The sequence below is a fragment of the Crotalus tigris genome, unplaced genomic scaffold (assembly GCF_016545835.1).
Source record: "Crotalus tigris isolate CLP2741 ecotype Arizona unplaced genomic scaffold, ASM1654583v1 scf7180000020265.513298, whole genome shotgun sequence".
Lineage (NCBI taxonomy): Eukaryota > Metazoa > Chordata > Lepidosauria > Squamata > Viperidae > Crotalus > Crotalus tigris.
This window is the reverse complement of record NW_024097936.1, coordinates 400,951-420,633: the sequence shown is the minus strand read 5'-3', so window position 1 is coordinate 420,633 and position 19,683 is coordinate 400,951. Positions and strand designations below refer to the sequence as shown.

The window sequence follows — 19,683 nt, the reverse complement described above, 5'->3', positions numbered from 1 at the left end:
CTTCATATGGATAGAGAATAGTAATCTTGCTTGCTTTGTTATGAGGTACTGTTTGCGAAAGTCCTTTTCCATTCAGTCCTTTTCTCCAGTAGAATGTAGCTTCTCCAGCTGCTCACCCAACTACCCACCTCCATAAGTTCCCAATGCCATCACAAGGAATTCCTTCCATTGCCTATTTTGCATTGAGAACTATAGGCAGCCAGGGAGGCTCCATAGTAGATAGTATTATCCTCCATGAACAATCCCCAATGCGGGAGAGATAGAAACCTTTTGAAATAATTGAAGTCAAATATTTTCTAGGGCTTAAAGAGCCCTGAGAGTGGAATGAGTTGATTAGAGTAAGAAGAACATGAAAAACCAGTTTGATTGTAGCATTAAAGACCCTGGACTAGAAACCAGAAGACCATGAGTTCTAGTCTTTTGTTTGGCACAGAAGCCAGCTGGTGGGCTTTGGGCCAGTAAATCTCTCTCTGCCCCAGGAAAAAGGCAAGCCACGTGTGAAATTTCTTTTCAAAGATTGCCCAAAGTGCCTGGACTTTGTCACCAGGAACAGTATGATAGTTGAAGCAAATGCCAACTCTGCTTGAATTCATCAGGATGTTTTTTTTTTCAGTCAAATATTTCATTCAAGCAGAGGCTGGATAGCCACCTGTAGAGGATTCTTTAAACTGGATACTGCACTGAGCAGCAGTGGCTTGAAAATAGGCTCAGAGTCAAACCAAGATAGACTGAGTGACTATTTGTACAGAAGCTTGATGGTTCTGGGATTGTTTCCAGAACCAGCTCTTCGTAGGGTTTAATGGCTTTGTTGTTTTTCCCATGGAAAGTATGCTTGCATTTTGGGGTTCTCCTGGTCTCATCTCTTCTGCTGGAAAAGCAAGTGCAAGCTATGGATATGAAGGTGTTTGCCCCAGCTCCAAATAAAACACTGACTGTAACTTTACTTAAAACATAAAGTACTGAAGATAGTCACTCACCCCCTTCTTATTTGCTTTTAGTGGAGGTGAACTTCAAGATCATTCAGAAACTTCAGTGGAAACTTTAGTATTCTGTGTACTTACCAGGCAGCCTCATTGATATACCAAACCATTGTTGCTGGAGCTGTGTTGGTTACCAGTGAGTTTCCAAGTGTAATGCAATATGTAGTTATCCCCTATATGAGTTAAGATGGGGCTATTTTATCTTGTATGACAATTGCACCTATTTCTGGGTGCAATTTGGGGTGCTCCATGGTTCTCCATGTTGCATTCTTGCTATGTGAACTGAGGCTCCCAGTTCAAGATCTGGTTTTCACCAGGCACAAGGCCAAGTTATATCCCTGAGAGTATCTGCTCGTGCCATTAGGTCAGATGAGATGGGCACCTTCCAGGTCAATTCCCTCATGATCATCTGATGGGACCTTGGAAGCAAGCTTTCTATGTAGGTTCCTCAGCCCTTTGTTATAGCCTCACTGTTATAGTTCTCTCTCAAATCTCAAATTATTATATATTTTGGGCATATTATGCAAAAATCAAGGTCTGTGTGGGGAAGGAAAAAGGATAAAAGAATGATAAGCAACAAAAGGGATGGACTCATTTATAAAAGCAACAAGTACATTGTTGGAAAATGTGAATATGGAGATAAATCATTTTGTAGAAAATTGTGACAGCATGAAGAGTTGATATTGACTTGTTGGGACATCAATCAATCAGCCAACCAACAGATGCTATAATGGGAGGAGGCTTTAAAGGAATGTCCTCCTTGGAATAGTTCACCCTCTGAGATGAAAGTGGTGCCCACATTCATGGCCTTTTGTAACTTGTAAAAGCTGGCTGTTCTGGAAGGCATTTGGCGCCTGATTAATGCCTTTTGATGTCAAATATGCGATACTTAATAGAAAATAAGAAAGATGACCTTGACTGAGATATGCAAACTCAGGGGTATGACAAGGGGTAAAACATTGGGCAAGTCCAGAATGTCCAGATGTTTGGAAGTGACTTAGACAGCTACCTCATCGAACTACACGGAGGAGAAAGAGGAGGAAGAACAACACAACCAGGCTTGTGAGATTCTTTTTATAATAGCCAGTCTCAAAACTATTAAAATAAAAATAGTTTTGGCCATCCTGTGGAGCTGGTGTCTTGGCTTGGCCAGCTGAGGAGTTGACATGGCTGCACTAATATTATGTATTAAGGTTTACAGCTAATCATCAATTTACAACCATAATTGAGCCTGGGATTACAGTCATAAGTCATGCTGGTTGTTAATGTGGATCATCACATGACTAACTTGATTTTGCAACATTTTTGCAGTGGTCATTAAGCAAATGCTGCGGTTATTAAGTGAATGTGGTTGTTAAGTGAACCATTTTTTGCAATGGGGCGCTTTCCCTGAAACTGGAAGTAAATGCTGATTTCCATGAAAAAAAATGTAAATATGGTCACCTGATCCTGGGACATTGCAATCAACTGTAGATGCAGGCTAAAATGTGGTCATGTGACTGGAAGAGGCAGAGCCATCAGAACTTCAAATCCATATTATAAGTACCTTTGGGGGGGTCCATCAGAAATTTGAATGGTCACTAAGTGGTTGGTGATTAAGCAACAACTACCTATATTGCATTCTATTGTTTTATATTGGATCATATAACCATTACTGTTATATTTCTCTTAGAATCTTTTGAGTTTGAAGCCGTTTATAAAACATATAAATAATGAGAGGCCACTCTGACTGTTGAAAATACTTGCTGTTGTAAATTATCTACTCTAATGAAGATTGCTTGCCAGCTTTTCTCCCTTGCAATACATGTCTTCCTGTATTGAATATGAGAAGCTGAATGTCAATCATATGGAGGAAGATTCTCCATTATATATAGCAGGTCCAAGCACACCCTTAGGTCCAAGATCATGCATCCAAAAGAACCACTCCCCAACGGTCAAAGATCATCTGTGGTTTACAGAATTAATTGCAAGGACTGTGCAAACAATTACGTTGGGGAAACTACTAAAAGACTGAGGACCAGGGTTCATGAACATGAACTGGCTATTAGAAGGCAGGAGCAACGCTCACAAGTGTGAGCCAATATGTCCAGCTCTGGCCACACTTTCGATCTAGCTAACGCAGAGGTTATAGCTCGTGAGACTACCAAGGGTGGCCGCCTACTCAAGGAAGCCTGGCTCTCTAATGAAAATTCCATCAACCGGCTTATAGATCTTTGGCCGGCCTACCAGACGCTTAGGAGATGGGAAAAACAGCACCACAGCCTGCTGAGAAGACATTTAACTCTTCCTTGGCAGGTTTGGGGTGGTAGAATGGTGGATGAGACAGGCATGATCTCTAAGGAAGAAGATGACAGCGGTTTACATAATTGGGACGATGGCTCTATAGATGGGACGACCACGACTCCCATGGACCGAGGTGATGGACCAAATGGCCCTAAGCCAGAGACGGAAGCGCTGAGGCGATCTGGAAGGAGGGGAAAGGAGGGGGAAGACAGAGAGCAGGAATGCCGAAACAGCTGCTTGTTGCAGGACTAGGGCGAAGGAATTATGACAACGGCCTTGGGGGTGGGGGAGGATAATGGCCCTGGGAGGGAGGGGGACTGGGCGCAGGGATGGATTGACAGCCGCCCTCCAAGTGCTTGCACACGCTCTAAAAGAGCACTTGAGGATCGCAAAACAACCAGTGGAATCAAAGACAGTTTGCCTGATGCGGAACAACACAATCAACGGGCCGATGACACGCTCAAGGAGCCGGGCGCAGAGGCAGGAGGCTATATGAGCTGCCTTCCCGATCTCCTGCTATTCTAACCCTGATGACGCCGGCGGTTTTTTGGCCGGATGAAAGCTTAGTGACTCTTCTTAACCACAGGCTTGTTTATGTTAAACAGGCTGGTTTATTATATCCTGGTGTTCGTTTTTTTCTTTTATTTGTTAGCATAATGCCCAGGATTCGCATTTTTAGTATTTTAAAAGACATTTTATATACACATACACATACACACACACACACACACACACACACACACACACATACATACATACATACATACATATATATGTGTGTGTGTGTGTGTGTGTGTTTTCTGAGGTTTTTGCGGGTGTTTGTATGTAGGTCTTTGGTTGTTCGGGTTTTCTCCCGCGTAAAATTGGAAGTGTCTTGGCGACGTTTCGACGAAGTCCCATTCGTCATCTTCAGGCTGGTGTTTTCAGCTTCGTGCTTCGAGCAGCAATGTGTGGTCTTAGCTGTTTCTTCCTTTTAACTGCCAGTGGGGGTATGAACTGATTGGGTGGGAGCTTGGCTGTGTTCTGATTGGGTGGAGGTGTGTTCTGAATGGTTAGGGGCTTGGCTGTGCTCTGATTGGCTGGGAGAGTGTTCTGTTTGGTGTTTCAAATTCTAATCCCCACATGTTTCCAACTGAAATTCCACTCCAACTCTGCAGCCACCAAACGGATCCTGAAAAGAACAGAATTGGCCCTAATCAGAAATGAACTTCACACAAAAAGATTCCGCCTAGACCGAATTAACAAAGATCTCCTCACACTCCACCTCAAACTCAGCAACAAGATCCACCCCGCACTTTGGGACAAATCCAAACAACTCGCCGTCTGGAGAGCCGAAACACAGACCACCCTCAAGACAGATACACACACCAACAAACTCCGAAGACTACAAGAATGCCAGAAACAAAACCCTCCTCCCTCACAGCCACACATGAAACAAACAGTGCATAACATCTCAGATAGGATCCTCACCAAAGCCGAAACCAATGTCCTTTCCAAAGGATTCAACTTTGCAGTCACTCCCAAACACATCCCCACTGAAACCATTATATGTGGAGTTGAAACCAGCCTGACCAAAATCAACCCCGACGACGCTAACAGAATCAGACTCGAAATCACCAACATCCTCTGTACCAGCAAGCCACCCAAAAGCAACTTACCCAAAGAGGAACAGACAGCACTACGTAACCTGAAAGAAGACACCAGCATAATAATCCTACCAGCAGACAAGGGCAACGCCACGGTGGTTATGAACACATCTGACTACCAAACCAAATTAACCAACCTACTCCAAGACTCCACATACAAACCCCTAAATACAGATCCCACCACCTACCTGGAAAAAACCACCAGATCCAAAATAAAAGCCTCCCCCATTAGCGAAGAGATCCAGCAAAGAATCATTCCCAGAGAGAAATCATCCAGATGCCCCAAACTCTATGGTCTCCCCAAGATACACAAAGAAGGAACCCCACTCAGACCTATAGTCAGCTCCATAGGCTCACCTCTACAAAACCTAGCCAAATTTCTCGCCAAACAACTACAGCCCTATGCAGAATCCATCACCTCACACGTAAAAAACTCATTCCAGTTTATAGAGATCATAAAGAAACAAAACTTACAGCCCAGCGACCTACTAGTGAGCTTCGATGTCATATCCCTCTTCACCCAAGTGCCTATCAAAGAAGCCTTGACAGCTATCCAAAACAAATATAACCCCCCCAAACACATCTTAGATCTGACCAACCACTGCCTATCCAACACATACTTCATCTATAATGGACAAAAATACAAACAAACAGAAGGAGCACCCATGGGATCACCCCTCTCACCTGTCATTGCCAACCTCTACATGGAACACTTTGAAACCCAAGCTCTAGAAAAATCGGATCACAAACCCAAACTCTGGCTCAGATACGTAGACGACACCTTCATAATCTGGCCACATGGGAAAGAAAAACTGGACAACTTCCTCACACACCTCAACAGCCTACACCCCAAAATACAGTTCACCATGGAAACAGAAGCTAACAACCAACTTCCCTTCCTGGATGTCTTAGTCTACAAGAAATCCAATGGCTCCCTAGGACACACCATCTACCAGAAGAAAACACACACAAACCGCTATCTGCACGCTCTCTCACACCACCACCCAGCACAGATCAACTCTGTAGCCAAGACACTCATCTCCAGAACAAAACGCTTAGCTGACGAACAACACCTAAAACCCGAACTACACACTCTCACCAATGTACTAACATCCAATGGATTCCATAGAAATAAGATTACAAACCTAATCCAAAAAGAAACCCCCACTAAAATCCAAGACAAAGAACAAGAAAACGGCAAAGCCCTCCTCCCATACATAAAAGGCACCACAGACAGAATCAGTAAGATCCTCCATAAACACAACATCAAAACAGCATTCTGCACAAACAGAAAAATATCCACCATCCTTAGAAACCCCAAAGATAAAATTGAATTAGAAAATCAAGGAGTATACGAAATCCCATGCACCACTTGTCCCACCACATACATCGGACAAACCAACAGAAGAATAAGTGCACGCATTGAAGAACATAAGAACTCAGTCAAAAAAGAGGAACCAACATCTTCCCTGGTCCAACACCTTAAAGCCACAGGACATGAAATTGACTTTAAAAATACCAGAACCATTGCCAAAAGTGAACATTTTAATAACAGAATAATCAGAGAAGCCATCGAGATAGAAAAACGCCCACACAGCATGAACAAGCGAGATGATACCTCCCGCCTACCAGCCATTTGGAAACCCGCCCTTATTGACAAACGACTCCCTAACACAAAAAATGATACCAGACCCACACTCACAAAAACCACACAGGATGTCACCACCACACATCCACGCAAAAAGCAAACCCAAAGCCACACCGATGATGAGGCACGACCACAAACCAGAAGCCAGACCACAGCTGCATCATTAGCCACTTTAAACCCCTCCAATCCATACATGAAGCAAACTGACACCCTCCATGAAAATGAGGCACGACCACAAACGCGAAGCCAAAAAATAGCAAGGCAGCCCAAAATCTTAAACCCCTCTGCAACTCAGACTAACCTGAGCACAACCAAACAGAACACTCCCCCAGCCAATCAGAGCACAGCCAACCCCCCAGCCAATCAGAGCACAGCCCCAGCCAATCAGAGCACAGCCAGCCCCTAACCAATCAGAACACACCTCCACCCAATCAGAACACAGCCAAGCTCCCACCCAATCAGTTCATACCCCCACTGGCAGTTAAAAGGAAGAAACAGCTAAGACCACACATTGCTGCTCGAAGCACGAAGCTGAAAACACCAGCCTGAAGATGACGAATGGGACTTTGTCGAAACGTCGCCAAGACACTTCCAATTTTACGCGGGAGAAAACCCGAACAACCAAAGACCTATATATATATATATATATATATATATATATATATATATATATATATATATATAGGTCTTGGTGTATTTGCGTCTTTTCCTGTGTAAGATCAATCTTACACGGGAAAAGACCCGAATACACCAAGACCTGCATACCTATACCCGTGAAAATCTACGAATATATATGTGTGTATGTACAATATGTGTGTGTGTGTGTGTCTGTCTGTCTGTCTGTCTGTCTGTCTATCCATCCATCCATCCATCCATCTTCTACAGCCTAGGAGCATTTTAGAGGCTTTAGAATATTTTTTAATGTATTGGTTTTAAGTCTTGTGTGCCAAAGAAACAAGAAAAGTTCCAAGGAAGCAAAGCTAGTTTAATAAACCCTTCTGCTGCAGGAAGCCTATTTGTCTATCCACACCAACATTCGAAACAAAGACAGCTGCCTTTGCCAAATCCAATTTTCCTCTCTGTGGTATAATTGGCTCTAAACTTGCAGTGTACTGTAAACACATTGTGACCATTCAAAGCATTCAACCTATAAATAAGGTTTTCCTGGGACATTATGAAACCATAACCTGAAGGAATAAAGTAGATTTTCCTTATTGACAAAGAATCAACTATATTTTCCGTACCTGCAAATGCAATTTGAGGCAGCTGGTGTTATATTTCTTCTTCACTGAAGTATCATCACTCCCAAGCATGATTTTTCAAACAATCCTTTCTCCAGACACATTTCAGAGGCTATTGAAGGGGGCAGAACAGGTTATTGCCAATCTGTCTCACTGTGATGGTGTGACAGTCTCTTTGATCAGGACTGGATAGGTGCCTCCCACCATCTCTTACAAGAACACACACATCCCTTTACATGGTACCCTCCAGATTTCATAGGATGGAAACTTCTGGTTACAGAATGAACATAGAGAAAGAGAGCAGGTTGAAGAAAGTCACCATAAAATATACATTGTGTGCCATAATTGGTTTCAAATTTGTTAAAAAGTGTCTTTAAACCTTTTAAAAAAAAATTTCACAGGCATTCAAATTTATCATCTGCTCAGTAAATCAAAGTAACAGGCTTTATAAAGAAATGTTTGTATTTCATGGGTCAATCAACTGTTTCAAGTTGGTTCCTGCTTGACATTCAGCAACTGTAGTCTAGGCATGCACAAAACATAGAGTCTTCTGAAGCGACTGTTGACTTCAGAAGAAAAGCTGATTAAGAAACTGTATAATTTTTTATTAAATTTAAAAATGGAAGATGAACAAGTGAAAGAAACAATGATAACGGGCAAAAAAAATTGGACACAATATAGAATTAGAAAAATGGCAAAATATTTGGGAAAAAAATTATAAATTGACAATGGCAACTGCTTATAAAGAAAATTTATATAAAATTTTTAAAGATGACACTTACCACCTGTGAGATTAGCAAAAATGTGTAAAAACATGTCTAATAACTGTTGGAACTGCAATCAAAAACCAGGCACGTACTACCGTCTTTGGTGAATGTGCCCTAAAGCAAAAAAAAAAAATGTTGGACAAAAATACATATCTGGCTAGAAAGGATATTAAGAAAATATGTAGATTTTAAACCAGAACTATTTTTATTAGGTATATTATTAGGAAAATATGATAAAGAAAGTGTATATTTAATGTTGCGTGTATTAACAGCAGCAAGAAATGTATTTGGTTGGAAAAATGAAATACCATCTGAAGAGATAATCAAGAAAATATTGGACTGTGCAGAAATGGATCAATTAATACTGAAGATTAAAGAAAAAGAAGACACACAATATTTTCAAATATGGGATGTATTTTATCAATGGCTGGAAAACGGGATAGAGATTAGGAATTTAATGTGTTTTATTAGGTAAAACAAATGGGCCCAGACAACACATTGTTTACTAAGCACTTATGAATTGTAAATGTAGAAAACTAATAAAATATTATATAAAAAAGAACATGGGGCCTTCCACTTCCTGCGTCTATGGAGAGCTTCATGGAGTCAAGGAAAGAAGAATTTTAAGCTCTGTGCCTGCTTGGATTTCGTCTGAGGAGATCCAAGCAGACACGGATTTGGGAGGGAGCTCTTTCAGCCAGCCCCCAGAAATAACAGAATGATAAAGTTGAAAGGGACCTTGGAGGTCTTCTAGTCCAACCTCCTGCTCAGGCAGGAAGCCCTATACCATTTCAGACAAATGCCTGTCCAATCTCTTCTTAAAACCTCCAGTGTTGGAACATTCATAGCTTCTGGAGGCAAGTTGTTCCAGTGATGAGGGAGATGAGAGGGCATCCTCTCTGCAGGTAGCATCAACTTGCAACTTCCTTGCTGGCTTCCGCATTGACTTTCTCAGGAGGCTGATAGAGAAGATTACAAATGGTGATCATGTGATGGTGGGATGCTAATTGTAAGTGTGAGCAGTTGCCAAGCATCCAGATTGCAGTCACAGGTGACATTTTGTGATGGTCAGAAGTACTTTACAGGTCATAAAGCTCCCTTTCTGAGACTGTTGTAATTTCAAATGGTCATTAAGCAACTGCTAGTTAAGTGAGGGCTACTTGTAGAGAAGACCTATATTCTCCTATTCCAATTCAGAAACAGAACCGTTTTTGGCAGCTCAAGGTTCATCCTCACATTTTGCTTGTGGCAGCCTGGAGCCACTTTATTAACCATGTTTGAGGGATGTATCCTCAAGACATCACATCCATCTCATCACTAGCCTGCTGCGCTGGTGCTGCTGCTGGAGTAGTCTTTATTTGTTCTAGCTTAAAAGTGATGTTTTTCTCCTTTTTCCAACACACAAATTCTCATATAAACAAAACTAGGGTCCTGTGTAGAATAGCTTGGGGCTGAAAATCAGAAGCAATGATCCTTCTCCATTGGGCATTTTAGCTTTTACTGTTCCTCCTGGAATACCCTTGTCAGTCAGGAATCCTGCTTTGTTATAGATATGTGTATGCACCAAGAGGAGACAATACAATAAAATGTGTGACACATTGACAGATACAGACATAGATCCTATGAGTCATATCATACTATTAGCTCTCTTCATTATTTAAATTATTTTAGCTAAATGATGCCCAGCTGTTTCAGTGACTTTTTCTATTCTTCCTTTTTTAAAAATCTTTAGAACTGAGTGGAATTTCCTGACAACTGATGGCAGTGTTTCTCAATCTTGGTAGGTTTAAGAGGTATGGACTTCAACTCTCAGAATTCCCTAGCCAGCATGCTTCTTAAAGCTGCCAAAATTGAAAAACACTGACCCATGGCAAACAGGGAGCAGATGTGCAAAGCTGTCTGGGTAGGCATGCATCAGAAGGCCATATCTCCCATGCTTTCTTGACTCTGACTTGCACCTGAGCCAGGATTTGTCCAGTACAATCTGTTCACCAGACTATGCTGGAACTCCAGTTTTATGGACTTCTGGTGGAGTTGACTATGCTGGAACAACAGTTTTATGGACCTTCAGTGGAGTTGGGCTAATCAACACATTGATTATGATGCAATTAATTGCGCCATAAAAATGCATCCTGTTCTGGACTGGACAAGCCAGCCCTTCCATCAGACAAGTAGCTAGGTTTAATTTAGAATTTCTAGGAAATCTTGCATTATTGGGTTCTCAAAGGAAAAGTTAAAATATCAGCAACTATATAGTAAGTAAAATTGGAGCATTCTTGAAACTTATATACATAGTTCTAGTAACTTCAGAAAGGAGTTTTGTTTGGATACCATGAATAGGGGGAAAAAAATCACATACTGAATTCTAGTTAGATTGTTCCCTTTCATGCATCAAATCATCTATCTGAATGGCACGCCTTGTAAAAACTCAGAATAGATAGAAATCCAATCATTTTCTTGTGCACTTTGTTTTCTTTTTAAATGTGCAGGAAATTGTAATGAAGTATGGTGTTTACCCATGTGAAATTCTTCAAGTGGAACAGGTCAGTACAAGCTGTTCCGTCCACCTGACTTTGCTAAACTCACATTGTTTGGTTCTAGAAGGAAATGCAGGATGTCACCATTAAATTGGGTTTTGTGTTCTAACACTTTCCTAAGTTATTCTAACCTGCTCAGCACCATTCTCTCTGACCTCACTTCACCAATTGGCATGATCAACCAAGATGCATATCAGAGTAACCCAGGTACCCTAGGTTAATTATCTGCAAGGTAAAGCTCTTAAAGATATAGAAATTACATTTTGGTGAAAGGCACTGAAAAGAAATCAGTACACAAAGTGAAATGTGAAAGCTTACCCAGGGCAATAATTTTCTGCTTAACTGAACAGAGAAATGGTCTCATCATTGATCCTAAAATTGTGTCCTCTTTATAGCTTGTCTGTAGCAAGTTCCCTTATCAGGTTAGCAAAATCTACCTAGGTTCAGGCGACAGCTTCTATTAGTGGCAGTATCTTAACAGATCATGTGAAATTCAGCTGCAACATGTTGAAACTGTGACTTCTACAGTGCTTGGGTCTTCCTGGAAAGAGCGGCTCTAATTTCAGGTTGTATTCAATAAACTACTTGTGTGAAAGGTCACTCGGGGAAACAAGGAATTTCTTAATTTGCTGAAACTATTGCTCCAGCAGACATCATTTTGATGACTGCTGTTTTAGAATTTAAGACATGTATTTCTTATGATTTGTCTGACAACAGAATTGCGTGGGGCAGGGGGTGGGGGTAGGTGGGACTTTGTGACTGGAGCAAGGAACAAGTGGGCAAGAGTTTTGCCAAAACATTTAATAGAGGAAGTAAAACTATCAACCTCCCAATTTCAAATATTCTTCTACCAATCTTTGGTTTGCAGTCACGTGTGGCAATAGCAATGCAAGGAAAGGTAGAAGAATGCAAACGAAATTATCAAGGGACCTGAACATCTTCCCTACCCCAAAACAAAACAATCCTAAACCTCCTTCAGTTTGGACCAAAGGAACTGAGGAGGGAATAAGATTGAGGGGTATGAAATCATGCACGCCATGGAGAATCAAGGTTCTTTTGGTCCCTCTAAACCCAGCAACCCCAGTTCAACCAGTTGAAACTGACTGGAAAATGTGGAATTCGTGAAAAACAGCATACAGGAGATAATTTAGTTTGTGGAAAACATTATTCCAAGATATGTGGTGATAACTACTAACTTGGATAGAGAATAGATAAACTCATGGGTGACAGGTCTATCAAAGACTGGTATTCATAAGCATTCATAAGATTGGACCAGCAGATCTCCCATTGTCAATTGCAGAGAACAAGAGTAGGAGAGAAATATGTCTCCTTCCCTTCTTTTGCAAGCTGGATGAAAACATCTGTTGGGTGGTCATTGATGCAAAATGCTGGACTAAGATGGCCTTGGCCTGATCTGAAAAGACCATTCTTATACTCTTATCCCTGCATGTTATGATATGGTTTGTTTGTAGATTTGTGTGCTCTTATAATTCAGCTAATGTGATTTGTAAATGGTGGTTTATGGCTTAGAGAAATATGTGAACCAACTTATACAAATATTTTCTGGACTGGATGGTAAAAGCAATCTAATGCAGTGTTGTGGCAGAGAATAAAAAAGCTCATAAGTAGAGATACCAGCACATACACATACATCCAAACTCTCACACACACATATTTTGGTTTATAAAGAAATAGGCCTGTGAACAGTTAATTTACTCATCATCACTCTTATCTTTTACAAATTTTTCAAAACCCTCTTGTAAAGCTACTGCTACTTTCTGTAAATTATTGTTGATGAATAAAGAAATGGATCTAAATCTAGTTATGTTCACTTGTTACTAAGACTATTCACATACAGAGCAGTTGCTGATTAAAAATTTCAGTGAGACAAAAGAAAAGCACTATATAAGATGAAGCAATAAATTTTATCAAAACCAGACAAACGGTAGAACACCAGAAGCAATTTAATACAGATCGATCAGAATTCAATTTTATGAGCTATAGAAGATAGTCTATGGAAAGAGTTATTTTCCTGTTTACTCTTGCTGTGTCCCTTTGGTATGATAGTCTTAACTTGGGGGAAATTATGTTGGGTCATTTAACAAAATAACAATTGGAAGGGACTTTGAAAGATTTCTAGTCCAACCCCCTGCTCAGGCAGGAAACCCTATACCATTTCAGACAAATGGCTGTCCAATCTCTTCTTTAAAACTTCCAGTGTTGGAGCATTCACAACTTCTGGAGGCAAATCATTCCACTGATTAATTGTTTTAACTGTCTGGAAATTTCTCCTTAGTTCTAGGTTGCTTCTCTCCTTGATTAATTTCCTTCCATTGCTTCTTGTCCTGCCTTCAGGTGCTTTGGAGAATAGCTTGACTCCCTCTTTGTGGCAACTCCTGAGATATTGGAACATTGCTATCATGTCACCCCTAGTCCTTGTCTTCATTAAACTAGACATCCCCAATTCCAGCAGCCATTCTTTTTAGCCTCCAGTCCCCGATCATCTTTGGTGCTCTTCTCTGCACTCTTTCTAAAAGAGTCTCAACATCTTTTTTACATCATGTTGACCAAAACTGGATACAGTATTCCAAGTGTGGCCTTACCAAGACATTGTAAAGTGGTATTAACATTTCATGTGATCTTGATTCTATCCCTCTGTTAATGCAGCCTAGAACTGCGTTGGCTATTTTGGGAACTGCATCACACTGCTGGCTCATATTTAAGTGATTTTCCACTAGGACTCCAAGATCCCTCTCACAGGTACTACTATTGAGCCAGGTACCACCTATACTGTACGTGTGCATTTGATTTTTCTTGCCTAAATGTAGGACCTTACTTTTTTCACCATTGAATTTCATTTTGTTAGATGAGCTGTTCAAGATTGTCAAGGTGCTTCTGTATCTTAAGCCTATCTTCTGGAGTGTTGGCTATTCCTACATTTCAGTGCACAGTCAGCTCATAGACTAAGGCTGGAGATGGGAACAACATTACAAAGGCTTGTTACTGGTGGAAAGCAACTTTGGCCATATATACATGGCATTTTTCAAGTTCAGAACTGATGCCTGCAGGACGTAACGTTCTTCCCCCCACTGTTGAATTCTACTGGCCCAGAGGGATTTTCTTTTGTTCCATGGTAGTCTCTAGCCAAAAGAAATTGGATTTAATATTCTTGTCCTAGAATGCGGGCCTATGGAAAATCACTTGGGAGTTTTTTCTGTTCATCTCTGTAGATCCTATTTTTCCTTTTTTTTTTTCTAAGCTAAAAAAGTCAATTCATTTTTTCTAGAACAAAAGTACTCTTTCTGAAAAGGAACGAACAGAAAAATACTATACTGTAAATCTGTGGGTTTTTTTCACCATGGATCCCCCTTTAAATACCTTTTTTTTAAAACAAATTTTGTTGGTTTTTTAAATTCTTAAAGCAACATATTCAGGACACACCGTGGTGCTGGGGTAATCAAACATCTTAAAACAAGACATATATACATAATATAATAATACGTCAAATATTCCCTCTCTTTTTCCCTCAAATAGCATAGTACATTTAGAATATCCAATTCTAGCTTAAATTTATTCAACCTGAACCTGTTTTCAAACTTCATTAATTTCTACCATAATTAAATTAACTTTAAATAAAAACATTTTCAGTTCAAATATCCCTTCCACATATGTTCTATTTTCTTAATTTTATCAAAATCTTATTTGTTTCTTCTTCCATTAATCTCCCTTATTTAGAGTAAAATATTAATCTATCCTGTACCTATCAAATCTATCAATTGATCTATCTCTTCAAGCTAAAAAAATAATATCATACCTTAAATCATGTCATTCCATTAAACAAAATTCAAGTCTCCAGTTAATTATCATGACTAATAACGTCCATATCATCAGAAAATCATATCATCTTATTAAATTTCAATTAACTATTGGTTCACTTCAAATCTGAAACATCTCTTCAATTTTCATCATTCCATTATATAATTTTCATAGAAATAAACTTAACATTCTAAAAAAAAACATTTCTAGTATTCTAAATTGTCTTTAATCCCTTATATAGAAAGATATCTCATTTTTAAACAAAAATATTAATCTATCCTATACACTTCTAAATGTATGTATTTATCAAACTATTCTATAGATATCTAATCCTCCACTTAATCAATCTCTTTGAGTTAACAAATTAATATCAAACCTTAAATCATTTCAATCCTTTAAGTAAAGTTTAAATTTCACATGTTATAGGACAAACAAGTCATCTTATTTAATTAATCAATTAATTATTGATTCACTCCAACTCTAAGACATCTTTTTACTTCAAACTCAAAATCTCAGTCCTTACATCAGTCCATAGTTCTAGGTTGCCTTTAATACAATTTAAGAAATTTTAAATTTCATTTTTCAATCTTATTCTAGCTTTCCTCTTTTGCCAGGTAGGTTTCCATAACAGAGCTTCCCTTCCAGATAATAGGTCTCTTTTTGTTGCTTGTAGTGTCACTTGATTCAATACAGACCATCTTGATCCCTGATTTAATCCTCTGTTTCTCTTGTCCATAAAGCCTCATTGCTTCAGAAGTCCAAAGTTCGGTCTTTGCTTTTCCTGGTCTTGCTTGTAAGGCAAAATAAAATTCTCCTTATCCTCAGTTAAAACCTCTTCTTGTATAATCTGTTTTGTAGAGTAGTCAAGTGTAATCTGGGAGTCAGTTTTAAAGTTTAAAGTAGAGATTCTGGCTCTTAGTTCTGTAGTAGCCTCTTTTATTGTAGTACATATTTATTTAGCCTCATAGATCTTTTCCAGTATAAGTTTACAGTTTAAATGTGATTGAGGCTTCTCCATTTTAGCAATAGTTGAAGAAAAATCCTTTTCCTTTTTAGTGAAGGTTACAGTTGAACATTGTCCACCCGCACAGATCACATAGCTAGCTCAAATTATCTTTTTTCTTGAAAAACAGTTTGAAGGCCAAAGCTCTCTCATCTCCAAAAAACAACAATTCAATATTAACTTTTGACCAGTAGGTGTCCTCAGTGAGCTAAAAGGACTTCTTCAAACGCCATTTTTTCCTTTTTTCTATCTTTTAAAGGGAGAATAGAAAAAGAAATACCCTGCCGATATAATACCGCTCCAAAAAACACAAAAAACAGTTTTTTCTAGAGCACAGTGTAAGTAGGAGTAGAATATAGTCTTTAAATAAATATTTATTTATTTTTTCTGTCCTTTTTGTAAAACGCATTTGTTCCCACAATTACTAAAGCCACTTTCTCCAGACGGGGAAATAATAGCACAAACAGCTTCTACAGGCAAAAACAGCAGGGGTGTGGAGAGGAACAAAAGGGGTCTCACCCGGATCATCCATGGTGGGTCTTTAATGCTTAGATGACGATGTGACTTTCGGCTGCTTCTATCCTTAAATCATTGAAGTTATTCCACAGGATTCTTTTTTTTTTTTGTCCATTTTCTGGAATGCTTGCTTTCAAAGAAAGACAAGGTGGCAATCTGGGACATGGTTAGGAAGGAGAGACAAAGAAAGCATGGTTTGGCTCTTACATTATTAAATTTTCAAGCTCTGATACTTACTTTAAAATTGTGCAAAATGGAATTCTAACAATATTTAAAGGAAAGCCAAGAGTTATCTACGTGTATCAGGTTCCTAAATACAAAATAACTCTTTTATTGCTGGCACTTGCCATCAGTTCAGCCAGTTGGTTTGTATCCCAACTTGGAGGGGAAACCCGTGAGTCCATTTGTAACAGCAGAGATTTGTGGAGAGTTTTAATCCTTTCCAAGTGGCACATAGTTTTGGGAGGAGTCCTTCAAAGCCAGCCCTATGGTGTGGAAATCTCTCTGTGATCCCTTTTGCATAGAAAGAAACATCACACTTTGTTTTTTATCTTCTCGGTATTGTCTGGCTTAACATGAGGTAGTTTGAAAAGAATGCATAAATACAGGACAGAACAATAGACTTTCTTAGGAAACCATTAAAATGGAATAATTATCAAGCTTCTCTTGACAATCTGATAATGCTAAACATGGAAACCACAAAAATTCTCCATAATTTATAATATCTTGAGCCCTGACTTTCTTGGCCAGTCTAGTACAGTAATTGCTTGCCTTTTTGCTTTTAAAGCCTTGCGCCAGGGGAATCCCCTGCTTACAGTGAAGTTGACATACCCAAGCAATATTGAATTCAGAAGGAGAGATTTAAGCCCCTATTTTGCAGAAATCAGGCAGCTTTTCTAGATCATAATTGTTATATTTATATTTGGAAAAGATCAATTCAAGTTTCCAGAACCTGGAATCCTCCAGATTTGTTGAGACAACTTATTCTAGATTTCCAGCTGTTTGGTGGTTGCATAGGAGAAGTTTGAGCTGTTGTCCAAAGGGGGGTCCCTACACTACATAGGTAGGGCTATGCTTGCTAAGTAGGATGATCTGCAGCTCAGAGTTCTCCTAATTCAGGCTAGTCTATGCATGATAAAAGATAATAGTGCTTTACTGTTTCTGCTTCTTTTCTTCTTAATTTTTTTTGTCCTTCCTATTGAATTTAAAGCTCCATAGCTAAGCTATCTGTTCATCCCTTTTTAAACCTACCAAAAGGTATGAAAGCTTTGATTTGGGGCATACATCTCTTTCCCCAATACAAGGTCAAAACACTCTGCTTGTGACGTTACTTCCAGCAATTGAATCATAGCGCACACTTTCTCTTCATGGAGAAGCTGCATATCCTTCAATTACACTAAAACATACCTGGCTTCCTGTTCTTCCCCTTTTGAAAAAAAATCCAGTGGGATAAAATTCTTCAGAGGGTTTTTCCTTGGGATTTCTTGAAACTATAGGAACCCTCCCCCCAGAGATATGATTATCCAGTGGAAGACAGAATAATCCATTGACTGTCTTTTCATCCAATAAGTACAATAACAGCAGAAGAAGACAGTCCAAATTCTCTGTTTAAAAAATGGTAACACAAATTTTCTTGCATATGAGAATTGATAAAAAAGGACATTTTTTTCTGCATGGCACTAGTTTAGTAAAATGTTTTTCCTGTAGAGAGAGATAAGAGGACTTGGTAGCAAAACATTTGAACACCCACATTAGGAACCCCTAGATTTTTTTTGTTTATGATAATTGTATTGGTAGAAATGAACGCATGCTCTGGAATGTCTTCCATTCACAAGACAGCTGAACAGCCTCATGATTTATTGTGTCTTACACAGTTTCAGTATGTAATAAAACTTTATAAGGCCATAACATTTGTTATAATTTAGTCCCTTCATAGATCCTTGGCTTTATTCTACCCAGTTAACCACTAAAGCAGCAGAGAAGTGAAATGGTGTTTCTCTCTTGTAAATATAATAAGATTGGTGTTATTATCTTTTTCTGCAATTGTAGAATCCAGAGGAATGGCTCTTTGGTTGTTGCTGTTTACGTTGGCTATGGCATCTTCGAACAGTTCTTTTTCTACAATGACACGTGAGTTTGAATGCTTTTGAAAAAGTGATATTACAATGTTTGCGGTACTTAACATAAGAAATTTCAACATTAAGTCTACGCTATTGCTGAGTTGCTAATTTGGCCACCCCTGTTTTATCACATGCATTATTTTATTTTCAGCACTGGAAGCTTAATAATGGCTGTGGTGGGGAAGAAAACTGGAGGAGGAAAAGCACTGAAACTTATCGTAAAACAATTCTTAATTGGTGGTGTCTATGCATCAAATATTTTCTAACAAAGGAAATAAGTAATCTTGAAAACAGGATAAAAAAACAAATAGAATATTTGAAAGGCAAGCCTCACTCAGTACTTAGTATTATATACTAACATATGCAAATTAAACTGCATAAAATAATTTTAAGAAGGGCTGTTTAGAAGAAGGCTCCACAATGTAGTGCTTTGAGGAGCATGGTGTCTATTATGCTAAAACTAAAAGCACTCGGTCTCTAAAAGAACCTTTTAGAGACCGAGTGCCCAAACTGCAACCCAAAACCCACTTATGCATCGTTGGGTGCTGGGTGGGTGTGGCCCATTGGCTGGGTGTGGCCCATTGGCTGGGCGTGGCTGCGGTGGTAATGGTAGACTGGGTGGGACTAAAAAGTTCAATCAATCAATTACAACTTTACAAGATCTTTTTTTCCCCCGCGAGAAGTTGAAATTGACTGATTGATTGAACCTTCTTTTTTTGCACAGGTGGCGGAGGCATAAAGCGAAAAGGTTTTATAAAACCCAGCTAGGACTGGGGCGACGGCGTGCGTGCCCACAGAGAGGGCTCTGAGTGCCACCTCTGGCACCTGTGCCATAGGTTCACCACCACCAAGTTAGAGCATCAAATGTGTATATGAATTGGTCATCCTGGGTTTTGAGTGAGAGGGTAATTTATTCCCTCCATATCTCATGGTATTGTATCAAGACATTTCAGATATTCAGTGGATTACTGAATCCCAAACGTGTAGGCAGCGATCTATTGCTTTTAATTGCATTTCAATTAATGTTATCTTAAATCAAGTCACTGTTTTGGGAAGAGAAGTATCTAGTATATTGCTCAAAGAACAAAAAATATGAAAACGATGCCCCTGATATAAATGAAATGCT

The 19,683-nt window shown here is 39.3% G+C and overlaps 1 protein-coding gene across 13 annotated transcripts in view; it reads left to right on the top strand.

Moving 5' to 3' along the window:
* GHR (growth hormone receptor) overlaps positions 1 to 19,683 on the top strand; it is a 137,906-nt gene that overhangs the window by 47,002 nt on the left and 71,221 nt on the right. For all 13 annotated transcript variants that reach the window (XM_039366364.1, XM_039366366.1, XM_039366367.1 and 10 more), the window contains one exon: positions 18,487 to 18,567. In XM_039366364.1, coding sequence (XP_039222298.1) covers positions 18,498 to 18,567 — 70 coding nt within the window. In that variant the 5' untranslated portion in view covers positions 18,487 to 18,497. The remainder of the gene's footprint in view (positions 1 to 18,486; positions 18,568 to 19,683) is intronic.